We start from the raw sequence: 15,874 nt of genomic DNA, 5'->3' as shown, positions 1-15,874 counted from the left end.
GTACCTTCTATGTTAGCAGATTATTGCTGGAATATCATTCGAAAGAAGAAAGATTCACAATACAAGAGAAAAAAGTTTTGTGCATTACAAGGCAGTGGCTCATTGTTTGTCAATTTTCTGTAATTTCTCATGTCAAATAAATGCTTCAAAGTGTATACACAAAGGTTACTGTATTATATGTTAGATCCCACCCTCCTATGTTAGCAGATTATTGCTGGAATATCATTCGAAAGAAGAAAGATTCACAATACAAGAGAAAAAAGTTTTGTGCATTACAAGGCAGTGGCTCATTGTTTGTCAATTTTCTGTAATTTCTCATGTCAAATAAATGCTTCAAAGTGTATACACAAAGGTTACTGTATTATATGTTAGATCCCACCCTCCATTAATGTGATGAACTTATAACATCATAAAGATGTGCATTTGTTTGTCGAATTTCACCTCACGTTTGCTGCACTATATCAGGAACTGAAAAGAGAAATAAAATTGCGATTACTCATAAACTATCCCTGACAGAAAAAAACCAAAAACAGTTTTCAATTCAGCACTCAAAATACAACTAGGATCACAATATTTTTTATCAGAAATAGAAAAAAAGGTTTTTTTTTTTGTAGAACAGTGTAATTGATGATGTCGTTAGGTCAACATGTGAACATGTAGGGCTGGTCTACTGCAGAGTTCCACGTTCAACAGTGTACGATGAACAGCGTGCTCCGAAACAATTGTGCGTGCATCACCATTGTGCTCTTTTGGCAGAGATGCCACAGATCACCAGCTACCCTACTTTACTGGCAGACAGGCATTCGAAACCCACATTCTGTGAAGAGTTGTTGACATCCCACCATCTAGCACCTAGTGGTAGGTTCACTGTCCTCCTGCCTCTTTCCACAGGCGCTCGTTACAGTAGCTTGTGAACATTCGACCAGTTTCACCATTTTTGAGATACTCTTTGACAGTCTCAGCATAATGATAATAACCAGCCTTTTGTCAAAGACACTTATCTCAATGGATTTCCCTGTTTGTAGCTCGTATCTCCACTCGGGTGATTCTGCGTCCACATCTGCTCCACTTACATACCTTTCTTACCGCATTATGTTCCCGAAATGACACCAGGTCGCATCCAACATCGTGGTGGGCAGTGATTATATGGTTTTGAATGATCGGTGTACTCGCAATATATATTTTATCGTAATAGGTGCTTGGAAATGTCCTTCATGTCCTGGAACACACATCTCAACATGTTTCTTCATGTTAGCTGCTACTTTTTGGATGGTCACTACACTTATGCGGAATATTACACCTTTTCCATTGTGCTTCAGTTGGTCAGTTGTGTGAAAGCTGTTAGTATCCTTGACTTTTCCCCAAAGAAAAAAGGTTGGAGAGAGATAAATCTGGGGATCTAGGCAGCCACAGATCATGTAAAATAATGTCCCCCCCCCCCAAAGAACTTGCACAACATTATCGTGCTGCTATTCACCTCGTGCACTGTTGCAGTATTTTGCTGCAGCCAACAATATCATTCATTGTCCACTAACATTGCAGTAAACTGCATGATCATGTCATGGTAAAGTTCAGCTGCTATTATTTCCAAGAAAAAAGTTGGGCCTACAATTCTTTTGGATGAAATTGCACACCAAACTCCAACATTCTGTGAATGTAGCAGGGTCTCTTGGAAAACATGAAGACTTCCTGAACTCCAATATCTGTCCTTCTGATGGATTACATAGCCACATAGATGAAACCATGCTTCATCAGAGTAGAAAACAGAATCCATCACCAAAACACTGTTGTGAGTAAGGTGCAAGAATCATTGACAGTAATGTAGACTTTCTCCGCTTATCGGGTTCTGGAAGTTCATGCAAAATGTGAAAGCGACAAGGCGGAGTTTCAGCTTCTTTGTGAGTTTCAGCTTCTTTGTCGCTTTGCGAACACTCCTGTAAGACATTCCAGTTTGCTGAGACAGTCTTCGTATTGACTTCCTTGCTGAAAGTAACAATGAAGCTCATTATTTTCCAATGAGGCATCGCTAAAGACTGAAGTCCGGCCAGAATATTCACATTCATACACACTTCCAATTGTCAGTCATTCTAAAACAAACTACTGTGTGCGAAGTCATTGATTTGTCAGGCAGCCTTGTTTTAGGAAAAGCTACACTAAAGTTTTCCTGACATTTTGAGAAAGATTTTGAGTTGAAGTAACTTTGAAGAATGAACACATGTTCAACGTGGGAAAACCTCGTGTTCATTTGCACACAGCTAACTCAGCACTGCGATCAAAAGGGCAGGAAATTACTTGGATATCATTTGTTGTGCATCTCCCATAAAGTCATCCGGTGCCAACACAATCATTCCTGCCAGTAAGAAATTATATTTTCCACCACACTATTTTTTTTTTTTTAAATTTAGCCGTGTGTAATTTCTGTATAATGAAACATTATTTAAAGTGAACAGGCCAATTGAATAAACAAAAAATTGCTGAAAATTTCACTAGTAGTTTTTAATGACAACACATTTCTTTGTTCTGCTAACAGAGGTAATACAGATTAGATGTATAGCATTATATATATTCTAAAAACAAAGATGGTGTGACTGACCAAATGAAAGTGCTGGCAGGTCGACAGACACACAAACAAACACAAACATACACACAAAATTCAAGCTTTTGCAACAAACTGTTGCCTCATCAGGAAAGACGGAAGGAGAGGGAAGACGAAAGGATGTGGGTTTTAAGGGAGAGTGTAAGGAGTCATTCCAATCCCGGGAGCGGAAAGACTTACCTTAGGGGGAAAAAAGGACGGGTATACACTCGCGTGCACACACACACACATATCCATCCACACATATACAGACACAAGCAGACATAAATATGTTTGGGCAGTCTTTGTCTTTAAATATGCCTGCTTGTGTCTGTATATGTGTGGATGGATATGTGTGTGTGTGTGCGCGCGAGTGTATACCCGTCCTTTTTTCCCCCTAAGGTAAGTCTTTCCGCTCCCGGGATTGGAATGACTCCTTACACTCTCCCTTAAAACCCACATCCTTTCGTCTTCCCTCTCCTTCCGTCTTTCCTGATGAGGCAACAGTTTGTTGCAAAAGCTTGAATTTTGTGTGTATGTTTGTGTTTGTTTGTGTGTCTGTCGACCTGCCAGCACTTTCATTTGGTAAGTCACATCATCTTTGTTTTTAGATATATTTTTCCTACGTGGAATGTTTCCCTCTATTATAACCATATTATATATATTCTGTGATACATAGCAATTTTTGCATGTGCAGCAATTGCCTATGGAAATTGTGTATATTACATACCTTACGCTGATTGCATACACATACACATACACATATTCCTCCTTCAAGAAAAGGCAGCAAGGGACAGAAAAGGACACCAACCAGATGCACTCAGTGTGTACGGCTGGGGGGGTCTCATTCAACACGTTGAAGAGGCTATTTCAGCAGCCACTGAGGGAACAGGGTGCATCCAGCTGCAGATTGTGCTGCAGGTTAGAACCAAATGATACCTGTCGTCTGGGCTCCGAAGTCATTTTTGGGTCATTCCAGTGATTGGCAGAGATGGTTGAGAATACTAGCCCTGTGTGTGGAGTTGCAATGAAGCTCATAATTTGCAGCATTGTTCTTCCCAGGACTGATCGTGGAAGGACTGACGGAAGGACTGAACCACAGACTTCAAAAGTTCTGTGACAAGCTAGGCTACTACTTCCTGGACTTGCGCCATAGGGTTGAAAACTGCAGGCTCCCCCTAAATGGGCCGGTGTGCACTACACATCAGATCAGAGGCTGAGCGTGCGAAACCTGCTTGCACTTTTCTCACTTCACGTACTGAAAGCTTTGAATAAAGGCAGCCAGATAGATGCAGTATTTCTTGATTTCTGAAAAGCATTTCACTCAGTATCACTCCTATGCTTATTGTCAAAAGTATGATCATACGGGGTATCAAGCAGAATTTGTGACTGGAGCGAGGACTTTTTGGTAGGGAGGACACAGCATGTTATCTTGGAGTCATCATCAGATGTAGAAGTAACTTCGGGTGTGCCCCAGGAAAGGGTGTTGGGACCCAAGCTCTTCGTGTTATATATTAATGACACTGCGGAAAATAGTAATATCGGGCTTTTTGCAGACAATGTAGTTATCTGTAATGAAAGAAGCTGCATAAATGTTCAGTCAGATCGTGATATGAGTTCAACGTGGTGCAAAGACTGGCAACTTGCCCTAAATGATCAGAAATGTAAAATTTTGCATTTCAGAAAACGAGAAAGGATAGCATTCTATGACTATAATAGCAGTGACTCACTGTTGGTATCAGCAAACTCATACAAATACCTGGGAGTAATACTTTGTAGGAATATGAAATGGAATGATCACATATGTTCAGTTGTGGATAAAGCAGATGGTAGACTTCTGTTTACACTGGGGAAGTGTAATCAGTCTACAAAAGAGATTGCTTACAAATCACTTGTGTGACCCATCCTAAAATACTGCTCAAGTGTGTGGGACCCATACCAGATAAAAAGGCATATTGAACATATACAGAGAAGGGCAGCACGAATGGTCACAGGTTTGTTTAGTTATGGTAGAGTGTCACAGAGATATTGAAGAAACTGAAATGGCAGATTCTTGAATATGGAGCTAAACTATCCTGAGAAAGTCTATTAACAAAGTTTCAAGAACCAGCTTTAAATGGTTACTCCAGGGATATACTACAACCTCCTACCTATCGCTCGCACAGGGAACGTGAGGAAAGATTAGAATGATTACTGCACACACAGAGACATTCAAACAATCAGTCTTCCTGTGCTCCATATATGAATGGAACAGGAAGAAACCCTAATAACTGGTACAGCGGGATGTACCCTCTGCCATGCACCTCAAGATGGTTTGCAGAGTATAGATATAGATGTAGATTGATCCTGTAGTCGTATTCTACATGATTATTCTGAAATATCTTCATTTGCATATGATAAAGGGCATTACATGTAAGGCAGGTGACAATATAATGATATGAAATTCGCATGTGCATAAACACCACAGCGAGTGTCTGGAACTAGTCTGTAAAATAAACTACTACCAAGAAGCAGCTTACATCAAACAATTATGTACTAATATGGCATGTTTTCTATGAAAATTATGGTTCACAAAAATTATTGCAGTTAGCAAAGCTCACAGAAATCTTCTGTGAGTTTGTTTGCATCAAATTTTGTCAAACATTAGAAACAAATAGTGCTTCAACAGTTTGCAGCCCCAGGCTGGGTCTGTTTGGAACATAAGCCTCACCATCTAATCCTGTTTTCCCCCTATCTTTTTGTGTCCACTCTAGTCCAGTACTCACCTCTTTTTTGAGCACACTCCTCTACACCTTTCAGCCATCTGATATCTATTCCTTTTTCTTCCTCTTAGTCGTTTCCTTCACGTCTCCATTTCAGGTATCTTCTTGTGAATTTTCTTCTTTCCATCTTCTTTAAGTGCCTGTACATACATACATGACACGGAAAGAAATAGAAATGGCACTGGACAAAATGAAAGGTGGAAAGGCAGCAGGTGCAGACATAACAAGTGTCAAATTGTTGAAGGCAGCAGGGGAGGTTGCAAAACAGTGGTTGTGTCATGGGGTGGGGTGGAATAAGAAGACCCCAGAAGACTGGAAGAGGACATTAACTGCCCCTGTATTCAAGAAATGGAGTAGGAAGAATTGTAGAAACTACAGAGGAATCATTCTGATACCACATTGTGCCAAGGTATATGAGAAGATCATGGAGAGCAGAATCTGAACAAGAATTGAGTACAAATTGATAGGGGATTAGCGTGGCTTCAGACTTGGGAGGTCAACTGTTGGCCTCACATTTACAGTGAGGCAGCTCAAGGAGCACAACTATGAATTTGGGAAAGACCTCGTGACGGTGACCTCGATAAGGCATTCGACAGTGTGTGTAGAAGATGTGTCTGGGAAGCACTACAAGAAAAAAAAAGGAGTGGAGAAAAAGACAATAAGCAGAGTGGAGGAGACGTGCTGTGGAAGTCTGAGTTGTGCGAAAGTGGGAAATGAAAGGACGGATTGGTTTAGCAAACAAATGGTGTTAAACAGTGCAGTGCATTGTCATGTCTCCTCTTCATTGCAGTCATGGATCAGATAATGACTAAGGCGGCAAAAAAAACTGGCAAAGACAAGATGAAAGCAGTGGTGCTTGTGGATGACTTGATGATCTGGGGAAGCAGGAAGGAGGAGATTAAGGGACAGCTGGATGCTTGAGAAGAAACTGTGAGAAAGTAAGGAATGAAATTTAATGTAAACAGTTGTGAGATCCTTCTGGTTACAACTAGAAAGAAACAGACTGACTAGCAGAATAAGAATTGGAGGTGAACAATTGAAATGGAGAGTCTCAAGTACTTGTGAAGTGTGATAGAAGAAGATGGAAGAAATGAGAAAGATCAGTGAATGTGGCGGACAGGCAGAAGCATTCCTGCGAAGTGTTTGGAGCCTATTTGGAACAGAGACGTACTACAAAAAACAAAGTAACACACACGTACACACGACTGCAGTCTTGGGCAACTGAAAGCACACAAGCAAAAAAGAAAGTACAAGTTACTGCATCCCAATACTGATCTCTGCATCTGAAACATGAGAAATAAAGAAAAGAGATGTAAGTATATTACAGGCAATGAAGTTCCTTAGAAGTAGGATTGGAGTAACAAGAAGAGGCAGGATGAGGAGAGAAAGAGTAAGGGAAATAGTGAAAGAGGAACCCTTGCAGGGTGAGATGGAAACAGTTTTTAGTCTAATAGAATGATATTCCTACTTGCAAATTTGTTTTTGGATTTTAGGACTCTTTATATGTGTCATTTAAATGAAATGCTTCAGGTTTCGATTTGACATTTCCATTGTTCTCACAGTATGAGCAGCTTTTACGAGGTCAAACGTACTAGTTGTTACACACACACACACACACACACACACACACACACACACACACACACCTTCGTGTGAACAGCCTGACTTAAAAGATAATGCGTTATAAAGTGTTGTGTACATAGTTCCACGTAGTCAGCGCATACACAGCTTTCCCACTAGAGCGCGCCCCGCTAAGCACAACAGCGCAGGCGCAGCGCTCGTCCGTCTCCGCACTACGAGATGGCGCTGCCTTAGAGATGGACCAAATTCTGCTTCCGCCGATCCGCGTATTAATATGTAACACAACCAATGAGATTGCTGCTAATATAGAACCTTTTCTCCTCGTGGATCACACTCGCGCAGTGATACCTGAACGCGCGAGGTATTATAACGAGCGTACAGACCTCCGATTAGTCAGTCTGCATTTATCTGCACCAGTCTGCATTTGTCTGCACCAGTCTATAGTCAAGTTTTGGTCTGCGCCTAATAAGATTACTATATTCCTGTACATAGCCATGAAGATAAATCAATAGACACTTTGTCAAGTATCAGATATATGTGAGAATAAGATTAACGTACCAAGACCAAAGGAACTTCAGATTGTCAATTGTAAACAGCATCCAGAATCAAGTTACGTAATGTCTATGCTTTTTATTATTTTAATAAATGTGTGTGAAAATTAATCAAGTTCTGTTTAAAGTTGGTCACTGTCAATCTGCAGTTCTAAGCTAAGAAGGGAAGGCAGAAAGGTGGAAGGAGTATATAGAGGGTTTATACAAGGGCGATGTACTTGAGGACAGTATTATGGAAATGGAAGAGGATGTAGATGAAGATGAAATGGGAGATAAGGTACTGCCTGAAGAGTTCGACAGAGCACTGAAAGACCTGAGTCGAAACAAGGCCCCGGGAGTAGACAACATTCCATTAGAACTACTGATGGCCTTGGGAGAGCCAGTCATGACAAAACTCTACCATCTGGTGAGCAAGATGTATGAGACAGGCGAAATACCCACAGACTTCAATAAGAATATAATAATTCCAATACCAAAGAAAGCAGGTGTTGACAGATGTGAAAATTACCGAACTATCAGTTTAATAAGTCACAGCTGCAAAATACTAACGCGAATTTTTTACAGACGAATGGAAAAACTGGTAGAAGCGGACCTCGGGGAAGATCAGTTTGGATTCCGTAGAAATGTTGGAAAACGTGAGGCAATACTAACCTTACGACTTATCTTAGAAGAAAGATTAAGAAAAGGCAAACCTACGTTTCTAGCATTTGTAGACTTAGAGAAAGCTTTTGACAACGTTAACTGGAATACTCTCTTTCAAATTCTGAAGGTGGCAGGGGTAAAATACATGGAGCGAAAGGCTATTTACAATTTGTACAGAAACCAGATGGCAGTTATAAGAGTCGAGGGGCATGAAAGGGAAGCAGTGGTTGGGAAAGGAGTGAGACAGGGTTGTAGCCTCTCCCTGATGTTATTCAATGTGTATATTGAGCAAGCAGTAAAGGAAACAAAAGAAAAATTTGGAGTAGGTATTAAAATTCATGGAGAAGAAGTAAAAACTTTGAGGTTCGCCGATGACATTGTAATTCTGTCAGAGACAGCAAAGGACTTGGAAGAGCAGTTGAACGGAATGGACAGTGTCTTGAAAGGAGGATATAAGATGAACATCAACAAAAACAAAACGAGGATAATGGAATGTAGTCAAATTAAATCGGGTGATGCTGAGGGGATTAGATTAGGAAATGAGACACTTAAAGTAGTAAAGGAGTTTTGCTATTTAGGGAGTAAAATAACTGATGATGGTCGAAGTAGAGAGGATATAAAATGTAGACTGGCAATGGCAAGGAAATCGTTTCTGAAGAAGAGAAATTTGTTAACATCGAGTATAGATTTAAGTGTCAGGAAGTCGTTTCTGAAAGTATTTGTATGGAGTGTAGCCATGTATGGAAGTGAAACATGGACAATAACCAGTTTGGACAAGAAGAGAATAGAAGCTTTCGAAATGTGGTGCTACAGAAGAATGCTGAAGATAAGGTGGGTAGATCACGTAACTAATGAGGAGGTATTGAATAGGATTGGGGAGAAGAGAAGTTTGTGGCACAACTTGACTAGAAGAAGGGATCGGTTGGTAGGACATGTTTTGAGGCATCAAGGGATCACAAATTTAGCATTGGAGGGCAGCGTGGAGGGTAAAAATCGTAGAGGGAGACCAAGAGATCAATACACTAAGCAGATTCAGGATGATGTAGGTTGCAGTAGGTACTGGGAGATGAAGAAGCTTGCACAGGATAGAGTAGCATGGAGAGCTGCATCAAACCAGTCTCAGGACTGAAGACCACAACGACAACAACTGTCAATCTGCTACTCTAAGCATGCAAGTGGCATTTCTAGCGTCTGACCTAACGGCAGAAGATAAACACGCCACAATAAGACCACGAGACATATTGCTGACACTCGCCTACTTCGTTAGAGCGACAAGTCAAATAATCTGATGGTGTGTGTACTGAAGGTCTTACAGTACGCACACCACATAAAGTTACTCCATTGCTTTCAATGTTAACATTTTAACAGAAAATATTTTCAATTATAACTGTTTTTTAATAAAAGTATATCATTTTTAATTACGAGGTGCGACCTGCGCAACGTCTCGCTGGATGCCGTGCTGGTGTCGCTGCCGCAGTTGGAGGAGCTCGTTCTGTCGGGGACGTCGGTCGTGGGGGGCCAGTCGTGTGCCGCCAGCCTGCCGCCCGGACTGGCCGAGCTGGACCTGTCGTGGTGCGCGTGGGTGGACGCGGCGGTGGTGCGGGAGCTGCGGCACCTGGGGCGGCTGCGTGCCCTCCGCCTCTCGCGTTGCGGCGGTGTAGTCGGCTGGCAGCAGCTGGCCGCGGACCTGCTGCCCCGTCTCCCCGCTCTCGAGCGGCTCGACGTGTCGGGCGTGGGCGGGAGCACGGGGGACGGCGTGCGCAACCTGTCGTTCCTGCAGCACTGCCCGCAGTTGCGCACCCTGGACGTGGGCGAGAATGCCGGCCTGCCGCCCGCCGCCTACTCCGACCTGCGGCACGCGTCCGGCCTCCGGCACCTCGACCTGCACGGGTCCGACTTGGAGGGTGTGCCACTGCAGGAGACGGTGGGACGGCTGTCTGAACTCGAGACACTCACCGTTTACGGGTGCCGCGGTGTCGGACAGGAGGAACTGCAACGGCTCACCGCATTCCTGCCGAAACTTGTAATAAAGGGCAAGGTGCAGCCGTGATACGTGCCTTCACTTCGAGTGTCGTGTGCACTCGCGTGGCCGAGGAAAATTTGCTCCTTTACATCCTGTATACATTTGTGTCAAAATGTCATGTTATGTAACTGATGTAATAGCGTGGATGCAAAGTTATTGGGAACAATATTGAAATACTATTTATTCTCATCATAAGGAGAATTTCTAAGCTATCTTCAGACTATACCCAGATAGCAAACATTTAAAGATATTACACAACAAATAAAAACAAACAAACTAAACCCAACAGAATATTTGTTGCCCAGTAACAAACTGAATAGAAAAGAAGTTCTTTCCCCTTGGTGGAGAAGTACCTACTACATAACAAAAAGGAGGTTTCTTCTGGTTGCTGTTGTGAAATGGAAATGCTTCGTGTACTGTGACAGTTATTTACGATCTGTGAATATAGCGTGCAAAACTCTTTCAGAGTAGTTTAATTAGCACAGTAACACTGTTTAAAACATTTTGGCACAGCACGATTGTGATATGTCGTAAAATTTATTTGGAGTGCACTCACAGCACCTTGCATGGGGAATGGTAAGCCAGAATTAAAATAAAGTCGCAGCTTACATCTTTGCCTTCATCAAATCTGCAGCAGTTCTACTCAGATGATTTAGTTTGTAAACCAGAAATAATAAAAAAAGGTTTTACTCGAGGTGATAAAGGATCGTGCTCCAGTGCTCTTCACCATCATTGCAATAATTTGTTTTGCTTCAATTTGCTTCTTAGTAAATCATCTAAATTGGTTTCATCTTCCAGTACAGCTATAAAAAAGGACAGAATTATACTCATTTTGTTTAGCCAAACTGCTGGTTCACGAATTTCACTGCTTGAAAATACTTTCGCTAATCCCATAATAATTACTGCTGCTCTTGCATCAAAAATGTATTATGTGAAAATGGTGAACACCCAGTAATAAACTTGTGGCAAAAGATATTCAAAGCCAAATTTTTTATCACACCGAAAGAATAATTCCTTCACTGGGAGGGGAGAGAAATGATGTTTGGGAGCTTAAAAAGGCAGGACAGGTTGCTCAAACCCCAGGAAGATAGAAAGCCACCTGTAGTGAGAATGAGAGATGGAATGTATGAAGGGGGCCAGGGGGATGAGGGCACAACAGAGAAAACAGGCAGTGAGCATAATTTGAGCTCAAAAGAAATGGGATATCATGAATGGAATGATTTTGTGAAACCTGGCCTATGCTTTTCTCGACATAACATCGTGAAAGCCATTGATGAATTCGGAAGTAAAGTTCTATGTTCTGACTTGGCAGAAAATCCTAAGAAATTTTATCAAAACAAAATGTCCAGACACTCTGTGACCAAAATCGTACTTAACAGAGGATGACAGACTAAAGGCCGAAATACTAAATGTCTTTTTTTCAAAAGCTGTTTCACAGAGGAAGACTGCAATGTAGTTCCTTCTCTAGATTGCTGCACAGATGACAGAATGGTAGATATCGAAATAGATGACAGAGGGATATAAAAACAATTAAAATTGCATAGCGTTCCAAAAGATTGGAAAAGGGCACAGGTCATCCCCGTTTTCAAGAAGGGACATCGAACAAATGTGCAGAACTATAGACCTATATCTGTAACATTGATCAGTTGTATAATTTTGGAACACGTGTTGTGTTCGAGTATAATGACTTTTCTGGAGACTAGAAATCTACACTATAGGAATCCGAGCATGGGTTTCGAAAAAGATGATCGTGTGAAACCCAGCTCGCGCTATTCGTCCACGAGACTCAGAGGGACATAAACACAGGTTCCCAGGTAGATGCCATGTTTCTCGACTTCCGCAAGGCATTTGATACAGTTCCCCACTGTCGTTTAATGAACAAAGTAAGAGCATATGGACTATCAGACCAATTGTGTGATTGGATTGAAGAGTTCCTAGATAACAGAACGCAGCATGTCATTCTAAATGGAGAGAAGTCTTCCAAAAGTAAGAGTGATTTCAGGTGTGCCACAGGGGAGTGTCGTAGGACTGTTGCTACTCACAATTTATATAAATTACCTTGTGAATAACATCGGAAGTTCACTGAGGCTTTTTGCAGATGATGCTGTAGTATATGGAGAGGTTGTAACAATGGAAAATTGTACTGAAATGCAGGAGGATCTGCAACAAATTGACGCATGGTGCAGGGAATGGCAATTGAATCTCAATGTAGACAAGTGTAATGTGCTGTGAATACATAGAAAGAAAGATCCTTTATCATTTAGCTACAATATAGCAGGTCAGCAACTGTAAGCAGTTAATTCCATAAATTATCTGAGAGTAGGCATTAGGAGTGATTTAAAATGGAATGACCATATAAAATTAATCGTCGGTAAAGCAGATGCCAGAATGAGATTCATTGGAAGAATCCTAAGGAAATGTAATCCGAAAACAAAGGAAGTAGGTTACAGTACACTTGGTCGCCCACTGCTTGAATATTGCTCACCAGTGTGGGATCCGTACCAGATAGGGTTGATAGAAGAGATAGAGAAGATCCAACGGTGAACAGCACGCTTCGCTACAGGATCATTTAATAATCGTGAAAGATACCGACAATCTTTCTTTCCACAAACAATACGAGACTGGAATAGAAGGGAGACCTGATAGAGGTACTCAAAGTACCCTCCGCCACATACTGTCACGTGGCTTGCGGAGAATGGATGTAGATGTAAATCAAGGGAGTCGGGTAGGTGCATAACTTCCAAAAGACATTTGACTCAGTACCATAGATGTGCTTATTAAAGACAGTACAATCACATGGGGATAGAATGAATTTTGTGACTGGGTTGATAATTTCATGGTGGAGAGGACACTGCATGTTATTTTTGATGGATAATTATCAACAAATGTGAAAGAAACTTTAGGTGTGCCCAAGGGAAGTGTATTGGGACCCATTCTGTTTGTGTTGTTCAAGTTTTGTAGCTTAATAATGGCAACTGTTTATGTACAACTTATACTGTCCTTCAATGTTGTCACTAGCATTGTGTATAATGCGTTGCCAGTGATGTGAAAGTCATAGGATACACTTAGCAGTGCATGTTGTGTCGGTAATTTGAATGGAACCGCCTACCTCTGCTTGAATATCTCTGTGGCACTTCTAAAGCAAATCCTGTGAAGTGCTTCCATCAGTTTAGGAATCGAGGTGAAGTTCTGAGGGCTGAAGTATGGGGAGTGTGGTGGATTGTACATCACTCCCCAGCCCTATTGATCGAAAAAAATCTGTCACATCTCGTGCCATATGTGACGGAGCACTGTCCTGCAAAATGATGGGTGGGTCCTGCAGAAACTGTCACCACTACTTCTTCTAAACTGTTCATTTTTCGAACACAGTCTGCAATCAGCTGAGAGGAAGAAGCATACATTATCTGAGTTCAGGAAAACTAGTATGGGGTGGGAAGATCAAAATACAGTGTGTGGTACAACAGGCTCTGAAACGCCTCGAGTCGAGCTGTAGAGCGTGCTCGACAATTGGGTACTCAGTGTCCCCCAAGGCAGATAGTTGTTTTATGTCTGTTAATGTACTCAGCCAGTTTAATGGTGGTCACGACTATACAGGGTGATTTTTTTCCACCGTGTACGAACTCTAGAAATTGATCCATGTGAGGATATGGAATAAAAATGGTCTAATGAACATGGAGCATGGTTTCAATGCCAGAGACTATTTATTTAATCATACTCTGTTGCTGGGACTGCAGCCTAATACACACTGTACCATGCAGCCACAGCCACAGTTACAGTATGCATGGTTTCCTCCTGGAGGGTGTTACTGTTTCTCATATGTCGCGCCCTAGTCCCTCTCTTGCCAAAGTAATTGATAATTTTGTGTCCAGTTCACTTCTCTTGCTGACTCACCTTGTGGTGGATGTGATACAGCATTGTATACAAAGGTTCCATATTCGAATTGAGAGCTTGAAAACATGGTGTTCACTTACAGAAAGGCAAATGGTATTTGTACCAGTGTTTCACCGTTTGTCTGAGACAGCGTCATTCGAGGAAGCAGGGAATCGTGAAGAACGTACCTGAAATGTTCAGACACGAGACTTGCGAGTAAAATGTGATTAACACTGTGCAAGGTGACCACTGTGTCAGTACCAGGCAGTCGGCCCACCTGTACAGGGTAAGCCAGACGACTGTGTGGAACATTCTCCGTGACAGTTGTTCCACCCTTATCACCTACAATGTGTACAGGGCTTACTAGTGACAGACTTCCCACATTGCAATCAGTTCTGTTTGTCGCTGGTTTCTTCGCCAGACAACCACAATTCCAGAATCTGTGTCGTCCGTTGTGTTCACAGACGAGGCCAGCTTTACACGGAGTGGTATCTTGAAGTTTCATAACAGTCATCTGCGGGTTAATATGCAGAACCCCTATGGTTTGGTGACAGTGAAACTTCAGCATCAGTGCAGCTGGAATGGGTGGGCCAGGACAACTGGCGACCATGTTTTGGGACCAGTCTTCCTTCCACATCGCCTAACAGGCCGGAACTGTAGGTGTTTCTTGTGGGTGACTTTGCCTCCCCTGCTGGAAGAAGTGCCTTTGATGATTTGTAGGTTATGTGGCTGCTACGAGGGTCACTCCAAAAGAAATGCACACTATTTTTGTAAAAGTACAGTTTTCATTCTGCATGTGTGAAAGTTTTACAGTTTGTAGATACATCCTTCCACTTGTTTTCAAACTTAGTTCAACCTGTCCCTGTGAGTGGAGCCATCAAGATGGCTGCTACACTTGATGTTTGCAGAAGCAACATGTTGTCATAGAATTCCTGTGCTGTAAAAACGAGACAGTGGGAAACATCCACAAGAGGTTGAAAAAGGTGTACGGAGATGCTGCTGTCGATCGCAGTACAGTTAGTCGGTGGGCGAGCAGGTTACATGATGAAAGCGGGCACGGCAATATTGAGGATTGTCCTCGCAGCGGCAGGCCTCGTACTGCACACACTCCAGACAATGTGCAGAGAGTTAACGAATTGGTGACTGCTGACAGACGCATCACAGTGAACGAATTGTCACGCTACGTTGGGATAGGGGAAAAAAGTGTTTGCAGATTACTGAAAGTGTTGACGTTAAAAAGGTTTGTGTCAGGTGGGTTCCCAGGATGTTGACAGTGGCTCACAAAGAAACAAGAAAAACGGTATGCAGCGAAATTTTGGAATAGTACGAGAATGGTGGAGATGAATTTCTTGGAAGAATTGTGACGGGTGATGAAACATGGCTCTATCAATTTGCACCAGAGACGAAGAGGCAATCAATGGAGTGACATCATGCAAATTCACCCAAGAGAAAAAATTTCAAAACCACACCTTCTGCTGGAAAAGTTATGGCTACGGTGTTTTTCAGTTCCAAAGGACTCTTGCTTGCGGACATCGTGCCAAGTGGAACCACCATATATTCTGATGCATATGTGACGACACCGAAGAAACTTCGAGCTCGACTGAGTCGTGTTCGACCTCATTGGAAAAAGCAGGATGTTTTGCTGTTGCATGACACTGCACGGCTACATGTCAGTCAAAAAACCATGGAAGCGATCACAAAACTCGGATGGACAACACTGAAGCACCCGCCTTACAGTCCTGACCTGGCTCCGTGTGACTATCATCTCTTTGGGAAACTGAAACACTCTCTTCGTGGAACAAGGTTTGAAGATGATGACTCCCTTGTGCATGCTGCCAAACACTGGCTCCAATAGGTCGGTCCAGAATTT

At 42.2% G+C, this 15,874-nt stretch overlaps 1 protein-coding gene across 1 annotated transcript in view; it reads left to right on the top strand.

Moving 5' to 3' along the window:
* LOC126212731 (F-box/LRR-repeat protein 14-like) overlaps positions 1 to 11,037 on the top strand; it is a 92,515-nt gene extending 81,478 nt beyond the window's left edge. Inside the window, exon 5 of the mRNA XM_049940142.1 lies at positions 9,537 to 11,037. Coding sequence (XP_049796099.1) covers positions 9,537 to 10,161 — 625 coding nt within the window. The 3' untranslated portion in view covers positions 10,162 to 11,037. The remainder of the gene's footprint in view (positions 1 to 9,536) is intronic.
* Positions 11,038 to 15,874: the final 4,837 nt, after the last annotated feature.

The sequence above is a fragment of the Schistocerca nitens genome, chromosome 11 (assembly GCF_023898315.1).
Source record: "Schistocerca nitens isolate TAMUIC-IGC-003100 chromosome 11, iqSchNite1.1, whole genome shotgun sequence".
Classification (NCBI taxonomy): domain Eukaryota; kingdom Metazoa; phylum Arthropoda; class Insecta; order Orthoptera; family Acrididae; genus Schistocerca; species Schistocerca nitens.
Note: the sequence above shows the minus strand (reverse complement) of the source record. Positions and strands in the feature narration are given on the sequence as shown.